Source organism: Seriola aureovittata, chromosome 7, assembly GCF_021018895.1.
Source record: "Seriola aureovittata isolate HTS-2021-v1 ecotype China chromosome 7, ASM2101889v1, whole genome shotgun sequence".
Taxonomy (NCBI): Eukaryota; Metazoa; Chordata; class Actinopteri; order Carangiformes; family Carangidae; genus Seriola; species Seriola aureovittata.
The window spans coordinates 4439072-4450753 of record NC_079370.1 but is presented as its reverse complement, the minus strand read 5'-3'; the positions used below and the strand labels follow the sequence as shown (position 1 = coordinate 4450753).

At 44.5% G+C, this 11682-nt stretch overlaps 1 protein-coding gene across 12 annotated transcripts in view; it reads left to right on the top strand.

The window, feature by feature from the left end:
- mef2d (myocyte enhancer factor 2d) overlaps positions 1–11682 on the top strand; it is a 99240-nt gene that overhangs the window by 56497 nt on the left and 31061 nt on the right. For 7 of the 12 annotated variants that reach the window (XM_056380976.1, XM_056380977.1, XM_056380973.1 and 4 more), the window contains exon 4: positions 7844–7981. In XM_056380976.1, the coding sequence (XP_056236951.1) occupies positions 7844–7981 (138 nt within the window). Of the gene's footprint in view, positions 1–7534; positions 7670–7843; positions 7982–11682 lie in introns of all 12 variants that reach the window. The other 5 variants (XM_056380978.1, XM_056380975.1, XM_056380984.1 and 2 more) reach the window with 2 other exon arrangements.

Below are 11682 nucleotides of genomic sequence, written 5' to 3'. Positions count from 1 at the left end.
CCAGAATGTGTTAATCCGCTTGACTGCAGATTCCAATCAGGGCAAAGGAAGGAAGAGAGCGAGAGACGGAGGGAACACAAGCGAGCGAAATGCTAAAAGAGCGGCGATGAATAACCGAGGAGGGAAAGCAAGATGAGCAGAGAATGGGGTTGCCCTTTTTCCTTTAAGCGGCTCAAGGAAGGCAGATCTCACCGGCGAGCCTCTCTGCAGGGGCTTAAGGACCTCGGGCACCGCCCTGATCCTCCTGGGTCGCGGCCAGCGGAGCCTCATGTATCACAAAATACCACTTGACAGGATTCGCCCTTTAAGTAACTGACTCAGTTAGTCGCCGTAACAACCTCGGCACTTCAAACTAAAACTGTAAAACCCCAGAACAATTAAAGGACTCCAGACTTGTATTACCCTTCTTGCCCCCCCCCCCCAGGTGAGAGGTGATGCCTCTGCTTACCTGGAGATACTCCTTCTCGGATAATCCCAACTCTGAGGGCTTCCTCCTAACACCTGTCATATCCCGAGGTCGTAATCCCGACTAGACGAGGTCAGTGGAAGGCCTGTCCTTACACACGCGCGATTGGTCGGCCTCAGTCAGCTGACCGCTCCCAATGACACAAGTGAGACGAATATTTCTTAAAGTGAAATAAAGTTTATTTATTTGGCACTTTTCATTGACAAATGTCACAAAGTGTTTTACAGAGTCAAACGAAAAAGATAAAAGACAACACATGATCACAAGTACATAACAGGCTAAATGAACCCACTTTAATCTACCAACAGCGCCGGTATCAGCTCTGATAAAGGCAAAGAAGACGAGACTCCTGACATTCAAATTAGATATGAAGTCTGATCTCTTCTTTCTGGTCTGAGCTGCACTGAAACATTTACATTTTATGACAAAGTACAGAGTTGAGTTTTCGTCACATGAAGTGAGTGACGTCCCTCGTTGTTGGGACAACAGTGTTTCAGGGTCGGAGGAGCTGAAGATGTTTCTTCTCCGGTAGGTCGCGATTATTCCTGATATTCTCAGTGATCTGACGTGAAACAGAAAATCCTGACCGTTCTTACAGAGTGATTAATAGTCTGACACTGAAGAGGGGCCAAGACTCCATTAAAAACATATTAAGCACTGGAAGTCCTTGACTGATGAATTACTTACTCACCCGCACTCATTCAATTTGTAGAGATACTGAATGATTGAATGAACGCCCCACATCCACACACACACCCCCCACCCCCCCAAATTAAACAAACAAAAACAGACACATAGTGTTTTTGTAAACCTGAACCAACTCCTCCCAAACTCAGTGATGGGTCGCCATCTCAGTTTTTAAATACAGGTGTCCAAACGTTTGCATGATGATAATCCATCTTGATGACCTGGTTTGTTGATTATCTCACAGTAACGGCAGATTTTTAAAATTTAAGATGATATAGCCTGATGAAGATGATTTACTATGATGGATTATTTAAAATTAAACATCAATTATCTCTTTTTTTCCCTCTTAAATCTTTATTTATCTACTAAAATCAACAACAGCAAACAATGCTAATGGCTAAACAAGGAGTTTGTCTAATTTTAATGACAGGATGGACCGTTAACATGACGGGGCTGATACTGTTCAGATACAAGCAATGTAAAAAAAAGTTCATTTTAGACATTTTGCTGCAGCGAGTCGTGTTTATAGAGCAGCCGGTTCCCTCTCGTCGCTCAGCTCGGCAGGTTAGTGACACGACAAACAACTGCTGCTGATCTATAATACAACATCTGAGGAGCCCGGCAGCCGGTGCTGTGCCAAGACCGTGGACATGATGTCCCATATGACTGACTGCAGGGGCCTCAGAGAGAGAGAGAGAGAGAGAGAGAGAGAGTGTGTGTGTGTGTGTGTGTGTGTGTGTGTGGGACTTATAGTTCTCTATGTGACATGCGTCAGTGGGACGTGACGTTACGTTTGTGCTTCATGTCGACCGGATCAGTCCTCCAGAGTCCACATGTCATTATCCAGAAACACACACATACACTCTCAGTTAAACACACGAGGCAGAGATGTGTTTTTTATTAACACATACAGGAACAACAGGATAGAACTAAACCTGAAATAACAACAATAGTAATAAGACGAGGTCGAATCTGGTATGTGGCCGCGCCTCATTGTAGGATATTATCATTCAGTTTAGTGTCAGCTGGTTTCAGCTCTTCATCTGTTCTCTCCTCCTCCTCCTCCTCCTCCTCACATATACAGTGTTTTAAAACGGCTGAATTCACAATAGAGCTGTTCTCATTGACACATGTTTCTGCTTCTGTTGTCAACACAACGGAACAAGTGACTGAAATGTGGTCCATTAAGACGACATGTTAACCAGCAGTCACTTCCAAGCTGCTGCTAAAATCCTGATTTTTTTTTTTTTTTTTTTTTTTTTATAATCACGACGCATCAGTTAAAGACAAAAGACTGTGCTGTGATTTCAGCTGTGTTTATTTGTAAAGCAATGACTCGGAGAGAGAGTTAGAAGCTCGTTCACGAAGCTAACGTTTGTCCAAAAAGTCGCTAGCTGCTCCAACACTCATCTGGCTGACCAGAGTTTTATATTATAGTGCGAGTTTAACGTTTAACCGTTCCAGGATTTAGTGGCAGAGGCAACAACTCCACATCCATGGATTCATGCACACACAGTTTCAGTCTCATATATAAACAGATTTGAACACACGCAGTAGACCATCACACGGACAGTCACACACTCAAACACAAAGACGAACAAAGAGACTCTGAAATAAGAGAAGGGATGAGAAAAAGAAAAAGCAACGGAGCTGTGTAAGTTTGAAAGATTTTTAGTAACAACGCTTCTGAACTGAATCCAGGGATCTCAAATGTCAAAATACAGTCTGACCAAAATTTTGATTGAAATCAGGAATTATCTGATCTGAAGTAGAAGTCGTCGTCTTTCAGCACCCCGACAGCGTTAAATACTCGAACCAAAAAGAGTGTAGAAAAAAGGTTTGATAACCAGCCAGAGAAGAGAGTACGGGGTGGGGATGAAGGGATGAAACAGCAGGAGCAGGGAAGAGAGGGAAAGAGGGAGAGAAATTACGATGGGAAAGCTCTGGGAACAGGTCAAGAGACAGAACAGGGCAAAAGAGGACAGAGAGAGAGAGAGTGGTGGGAAAAAGAATTAAAAAAAGATGAGAGGAGGAGGAGGAGGAGGAGAGGAAATGGGCGACCAGGGAGAGTCACATATGGAGACGTTACAAGGAAAAGGGAGAGATGTTCAGGGCGAATCACACGGAAGGACGAGTGTAAGACTTTGCACTTTCCTGTGAGGGAGAGCGAGAGCTGCGTTAAAGGTGGTGGGCAGAGAGATGAGAGATCGAGGGAGACAAAAGGAGAGAGGGAGGGAGGGGGAGAGGGAGAGAGAGGGAGGAAAGCAGCAGCAGCGTTACATGGAGAGCTGGAAACAGAGGGCGGGCGGACAGGCGGGTGGGCGAGCGAGCGAGCCAGAGGGGAAGGAAGGGAGGGAGGGAGGCGGGGAGGTGAGGTGGTGGTGAAGGGAAGGGGGGCGGGGCTTGTCAGCAGCCGCAGCCAGTCAGAGGCTAGCCTGGTGCTCTGCAGGGTGAATCTTACCCTGGCAACACAATAGAGCGAGAGAGAGAGAGAGAGAGAGAGAGAGAGAGAGAGAGATGGTGGACAGGTGAACAGATGGCTGACTGACTGAGAGACAAGCTGATCAGTGGACTACAGTGTGTGTGTGTGTGTGTGTGTGTATTTGTGTGTGTGTGTGTGTGACAGAGAGCATGTGTAAATGCTGTAATGTTACACAAAACTGTGTGAGAGAGTGAGCAGCGAAACAGAGAGAGAGAGAGAGAGAGTGCCCATGTTTGAATTGTAAAATAACAAAATATCAGCTGTGTTTACATGAGAGAGAGAGAGAGAGACATAGACACAAAGAGAGAGAGAGAGGCTTGTGATGTCCAAAGAATATGAAGTGTTTGTGTGTTTAAAAGAAAGGCGATATGAGAGTTTAGCATATAAGAGAGTTGTAGTGTATTTACAGTAAAACCAGTTTCATCATCGTTATGTCGGGACGAGCGAGGACAGTGTTGAGTTGTTAGGACATTTTGCTTGGTAAATAGTAAATGGACTTGCACCTATATTGCATTTTTTCTAGTCTTTATCAATCACTGGAAGCGGCCCGGAGGAACTGGGGATCGAAACCGGTGAAATATTCATCATTTCACCGTGAACGTACGTTTATGGGATTAAAAGGCTCTTTACCGTGGAGATAGGTTTGCAGTGATAGTGTTTGAGGCCTGTGTGCATCATGTGACCTGCAGTACCGACTGTGGCCACAAAGAACCTCACACCCCAGTGCTGCAGTTACTTCCAGTTTTACCTCCAAAATAAGAGGTTTAACGAACTGGCGGCTTCCTGTCTGATCGTCCGACCGCTCGTGTGACTTTGTTGTCCTGATAACGCCACGTGTCCCAGATCCCAGTGTTTTCTCTGTGGACTATAATGACGACCAAAACTACAGAAAATAAAACCGAAGTTGTGATAGAGTCAGAATTCTGGGGGGGGAGCAGGTGATGAAACAGAATGTCAGAAATGTGTCACCGACTGCCCTCACCAGTACACTGGTACAAGTGTGTGTGTGTGTGTGTGTGTGTGTGTGTGTGTGTGTGTTAGTCCATGTGAGCGGAGCACCAACATTGCTCCAGTGTCATTACAGTTTGTTTGCAGGCTCTTTATCTCTCTGTGTCCTGACAGTCGGGGGCAGGCGGTGCACGCCTCCATCACGTCCTCCACGCGGCCCTCTGTCACATGCCGTCATTGTCATGTTGGAAGTTGTTTTATTTTTATATATTTTTATTTTTCCTTTGGTTCTTTTGTTCCCTCGATTTTTAGGTCAAAGCGCACACACACACACACACACACACACACACACACACACACACACACCAACTGCCACCACAGAGTGTGTTTTCTATGAACTGTGGACAACAAAGTGTGGGGCGGCTTCTCCTGCGTGTTAAATTTGCATTAAGCTGCAGATCAGAGCACCGACTTGTTCCGGGGAGACTGAACAGCTGAATCAGGCAACTGTCTCCGTGTTGGAACAAATCTGTCTAATAACCCGTTTCTGTGGATAGATAAAACGCCGCTTTGACACCGCGATAATAATAATAATAATGGCTTCCAGTTTTAATGAGATTCATATCAAAGGGGTGCTATTGTTATTAAAACTGAAAGTGTCTTCACCCCGACATCCTCGTGGCATCATTACCCTCTTGTCCTCACCTGTTTCTTGAGGATTTAAGGCTAATTCATCCAAAATTAAAAGCGTCTGTGTCTGCGCCTCCTCGGGGTTTAGGCGGGAGCTCTTGCAGGTACGAGCTCCTGCCGGCTCCACTTCCGAGGCTGAATTGCAGGCAGTTGAATCATCCTCACTTAGCAGTGATTGTGCACAGTGGGAGTCATTGAACATATGCTTATGTTTTAATCAGACCACCACTACTCCGCAGTCACACTTGACACAGCAGGTGGTTGTTAATTAAAGAAAATATAGGGTGTGTGAAATATTGAACATGATCTGATGTGAGCACTTTGCTACTAATGGATAATCAATGAAATGACACACAGCAAAAAAAATCTCCTTGGATTTGATTTTTTTCTTTCTGTAATTGCACCAAACCAGAATTTTGTCTATTTTCTCATCACTTTTAAATGCGTACTACATGATTGTAGACATTCACTGGTGTCTAGTCATTTCTAAATACCACAAAAATCCACTAACAGACTCTAGAAAACTCATTAACATCAAGTTAAAGCTGCACTATTCTTTATATTTTGTTATAATTATTAGCATTTTTTGCCTGTTTTAGCATCTTTTAGCTTACTGTTTTGATTTTCTAGCATATTTAATGTCTTGTTCAGTAGCGTAATGCTAAAGCATATTTGGATAAAGCTCCAAATATCAGGCCGACACAGTTAGTGACAAGCTGGTGAAGAACGTGGAACATCCAAACAGGCTAACATGTTCCACTTAAGATCTCCATAGGATCATTATGTGTCAGTGCTGAAATTTACAAGTGGCCACCAAAAAAATAATTATCGCTGCTCAAGAGTCTGTCGAGTGCAGAAATTAGTGGTTGTTGTCTAAAATAGCAGGAAAAACATAATTTAAATGGACTAAAACATGTAAAATCACTTGTATGGCCCATTTAAATCTTATTTTCTTATAACTAATTAAGAGAGTCTGTCGGTGCAGTACGTCTGCAAACATTACAAGTTTCATTTGTCTCGATTCAAGTGTAATATTCTTCGTCTGCACAGACAGATTAAGAGAAAAAAAAAGGTTTCCAGGGCTCAATTACTAGTAGGAATGACTTGACATGATGGAGATTTTTTTTGCAGTGTACCACAGTTTATTTCCTTTTCGCTGATAGATTTCAAAGGCGAGGGATTTTCTTCTTCTTTCTGCAGCAGTCAGGGTTAAAGCTTGTATCTGGACCACAGAGAGCTCTCCGGCTTCAGTTTAAGATCCATTCTGCTGCGAGGATCTATCGGCTCGGCTGTGTGGTCAAGGGCCCAACAGGCAAAGCTACTTAACAGCAAATCTTGTTTAGCAGAATCCTCTCAAAATAAGAGCCTCTATCTCTATCTCTCTCTCTCTCTCTCTCTCTCTCTTTCTCTTTCCTTGGCCTCCCTCCTTCTCTTCTCACCCTTTCCAAATTGTGCTAACACTGACACATCCTGACTGCCGTTAGCCGCAGCACTAAAAAAACCACCACTTGCTTCCTAACTCACCCTTTTACCCTTTTGCTTCGCTCAACCACTTTTTCCTCTCAGTGCAAAGCTTCGCACCAATTACCAACGCTGTTGATTAGCCTGACGTGTGCAGAGGTGCGGGGCCTCGCTGTGTTTTCTGACATGTAGCTTAGGTTTGCACAGAGTTTTCTCGCCCTGTGAAAAGTGCCACGGGCGGCTGCAGCGGATCCTGTTCACTCTGTGGTGGTGAAGATGGGGGGTGGGGTTGGTGGGTTGCACTTGTTTTTTTCAGTCCACCTCCATTTGATTTTGCAGCTTTCTCCATTTGGAGTTGGGAGTCTGTAGCTTCTTCACCCTTTTTAATCCGCGACCTCCCGAGAGCACCTGCAGGGTGAGCGAGTGCAGCTTCAGTGGTAATAGCTCGCTTTCACGTGGGCGGCGGATGTTACGAACGTCGACCTCACAAATCAATCGAGAATTATCAGAGACTGAGAACGTGTTTTTTTTTCTCTAACGCCCTTGAAGATGCCGCTAGGAATAATAATAATAAAAATTAAAAAAAAAAAAATGGATGTGTGTCATCACCAGGGTCAAACTCTTCCAGTTGACTTTCACCGCTGCAGCGAAGTGTAGGTGGAATCAAGATGGTCATATGTGTTCACTCTTCTCTAAGTGTGTCTTAAGAAATCAAAGTGGTGATCCCAAAGTGTGCATGAAAAAATGAAATGTAAATGTGCCTCCTCCTTCTCCTCTACCCCCTTCTCTAACCGCTTCAGACGTTGCGAAAGAAAGGCTTTAACGGCTGCAACAGCCCCGAGCCCGACGGCGACGACTCCATCGACCAAAGCCCGCTAAACGAAGACAAGTACCGCAAGACCGAGGACCTGGACAGCCTCTTCAAACGCTACGGCGTGAGTACCGTCACACTTTTGTCACCTTATCTAACCTACCCTTTCTCTTCTCTATCTACCTCTCTCTCTCTCTCTCTCTCTCTCTCTCTCTCTTTCTCTCTCTCCCTCTGTCTGCCCTCCTCTTCTTCTTCTTCTTCTTTTTCTTCTTCTTCTTCTTTTGTTTGGGGAACGAAGGCTCTGAACAAGAAAGAGCACCGGGACTCTGAGAGCCCAGACCCCGAGGAGCCCTTCTCCCTCACCCCCCGCACTGAGGAGAAATACAAAAAAATTGACGAGGAGTTTGATAAAATGATGCAGAACTATAGGCTGTCAGTGAGTACCCCCCCCCTCCCCCCTCCTCTGTGTAACACTGCCCCCCACCCCCCCACCCCCCTTCCTCATGTTGGTACCCTGCTGCTGCCGCTGATCAGACGACCTGGAGGTTTTCCAGCTGTGGGTGGCGGCCTGACTACTCACAGAGCACTCGCCTTCACTGTTCCTCCTCACCCCTTCACCTCCTCCACTTCACCTCTTACCACCAGCACCTCCCCCCACCCACCCACCCACCAAATCACTACCCACAACCTCCTCTGATGGCGTGTGACTGAGCACGAAAGGTCGGGCAGAGCAGCCGAGCTGACTGACTCAAGGGCAGACGTTTAAAACCGGGGCTTTCAGCTAACAACTGTAACTTCTGCCTCTCAATCGAAACAATAACAAAAAGACGGCGCTGCGTGACGTCATGAAATAGCGAGGGATCATGGGAGTCGTTGTCTTTACCACTGCTACCGTTATCTCCTCCCGGTTTGGATTCCATCAGTGTCAGTGGTTCAGGAAATCAAACAGACCCGGTGATTCAAACCTGAATGAAGCAGTTTGACATTTAAAGTCGAGAGGACAAAGACGTCAGGGAGGAGTGGGAGCTGAGATTGATTTGTTTGTTTAGATTGTTTCTCTGATAACTTCTGGTTTTTACCAGCAGCTGAATTATCCACAGAGGTGTCCTCCTCTCCATAACACACACACCATGGGATTAAACCAGTAGAAACAAAAAACAGAGATTCACTGACACTCTTCGGCGGACGCGGGACGCCTCAGAGGCTGAGCTGCCTCACTCAAACATTTGTTTAATTTAATTTTAATTTTAATGTGGAAAAGTTGAATAAAAGTTCAATCAGCCCGAGAGTTTCTTACTTTTTTAGTCAGTTTGGTCGGTAAAATATCTGAAAATATCGTCTATAAATGTCCTAAACCCAAATATATTCAGTTTACAAAGATATAAAACAGATAAAAGCAGCAAATTTGCCAATTAATTTCCTGTCAATCAATTAATCATCAAATAATCACAGCTTCACTAAAAGTTCTTGTTCAATTCCAAAATTTCATGTATAAAAAAAGTTGTATTTCCTCTTATTTCTACTACAAATCCTCAACAACACTTTGTGTTATTTCAGGTTTATTTTACAGTACGTTTTGTGTAGTGGAAACTGTGTGACAAAACTCTCCTGTACTTTCATATTTCATCTTGTTTTAATAAAAACAAAAAACAGACTTCTCTTCAGTTAAAGTAGAAAGTAACAAAAACATGAAGATGTTGATTTTTATTTTTTGCAGATGTCTAACTTTGTATGCGAGTAAGACGTCGTTAGAAAAAGCAGCGTAAGACCAAACGGGGCATGTTTCACTGTGATTATTCATGTGAAGTTACAGTCATCACAGTGAAGAGCCCCCTCAGGAGCAGAGCGGCTTTAATACTCTTGTTTCTGATGCCTCTGCAAGTTCAGTAACGCACAAGAATCAACAACAGAGGGAGAGGAGTGCTAACTAGGTCCCTAGTTTTAACAAAAGTTGGCATAGCAACTGATATTGCAAAGGGAAATCATGCTTTATGGTAATAATCAACACATTTGGAGCGTGCCTTTGAGCAGTGGGATCGCTTGGCTGGAAGAAGCGATTGTGTAATACTTAGCAACACTAAAGAAATGAGCGTGCAACTGAAGACGAGCCGTGTGCAGCGGAGTCTGCTCCTGACACTGTGCAGGTTACACAGGGAGAGAGAGTCAGGGTGCAGCTGCTAAGCGGCCGTCATTTACACCCTAACTGAGGTCAGTTTAGTCCCGGAGTCATCGTCCTCCTCCTCCTCCTCCTCCACTGCTCCTGACATTATCCAGGTTCTGCCTCCTGCCTGGCGCTCTGCCAAACCCCTTTTACCGCTCCGCTCCTGTGCCAATTTCTGCGTGATTCTTTTTTTTTTTCCTCTGTGCTCAATAATGCCATTAATGTCACTTTAATGAGTAGCACTCAATTTACAGCTCCTCTTCCAGTCTGCCAGCTCCTCCGATTGGTCACGGGGGACGGGACGGTCACGTTGAGGCGCTGCAGGAGAGTCAGACAGCGGATATCCCTGATATCTTAAATGAGGGGTTATGCCTGAACGGAAAAGTCTGCGTTGTGTTCTTTAGTCTAATTTTCGTAGCGTTAGTTTTCTGTCACGTTATGAACTTCAAGATACACAGTCGGAAAATGAGACAAAACCTTGTTTGACCTTTCACCCCACAACTGCTTCACACAACAAGAACTTTCACAAACTTTTAAAGATCTTCGACAATATGAAAACACGATTTGTGCATCAATAGATTACACTCTTGTCTTTTTGGTTACTGTGGTGATTTTTAAAAAGAACGTCCATGTGACTGCAGATCAGTTCATTTCAGTTTAATTCAATACAACTTTATTTTATTCCTGTAAGAGCGATCGTGCTCAGCAGCTCGCCACACAGATCGTCAGATCATCAGATACAGATCAGAGAGGAAACATATTCAATCACTGTTAATCACAAAACTATCAAAGGCTTTCATTCAAGTCAATTCAAGAAACTTTATTTGTCTCCAGGCAGCGACTTAAAGGACACATAGAGAAGACATTAAAAAAAATAACCACACAAATACACAAAAAAGAAAACACCCCCAGTGCAAGACAAACTGTACACATTAAGAAAAACAACGACCATGACATGAAGATACAACGTCAACAATCAACAACAGTGCAGAGCGACAAAACAAAAGCTGCAATATTATAATGAGAATCAACATGGGAGAATGACGTTATATAAACAACTGATGAAAAGTGCAATAGAAAACTTTTATTTATATAAACATATACATATATATATATGTACAGCACAGGTGCATATTAGGCATTATGAATTATATTAAGCATAAAACGTAATAAATATATTAATGGATTAACAAATGATGGACAGGAGACATAAATAAATAAAACCCAAGTGGTAAAAACTGGACTTTTCCGTCAAATTAAAGGAGCTGTTTCTGTCAGTAATTGTCATCAGTAACATCTCTCATACATCAGACGAGGCCTAATAGAGAAGACGCGCCTCCTCTCACTTTAATCAGCTGAATGAATTCGTTTCCTCCTGAGTTTGACCCGGCCTCTCCGTCGGCCGCTCTGAGCTGAAACGCCTCTTAAAAGCTTCGCTCAGAAAAAGGAAAGCGGCGGCAGAGGAAGAATAGAATTCAATCTACCACCTCTGGAGAGCCGCGGCTCTTGGCGCTCGTCAATTGGATGCTAGCCGAACAGCCGCTAGCTGTTAGCACCCACCCCCACACACAGACACACACACACATACACACCCCCAATCCATCACCGCACTGCCCCTCAGTCTCTCTGCCAGCTCTGCCTGCCGGGTTTTTTTGCCCAGCACACCTTTCACAGGGCGCTGGCAAACAGGAAGCATACAGCACCACCCACCACTCCTCCCCTCAGCATCATAATCCCCACCATGACAGCTAGGGGCCGGGATATACAAGCTTAATCCCACTTGTACTAAAATACCTCCCGAGGTAGGGAGAGAGCGGCGAGGGAGGACGGGCAGGACATTTGACTAGACGAGCCCCGAGCTAATGGATCTGTTCCTGTTCCACTGGCTCGGTGGTAGGGGGGAGAAAAAAAAGAGGAGCTTTTTCTTTTTACCGGAGGGTCTCTGGTTTGATCCTGCTCTGGCTCTTGAGATTTTG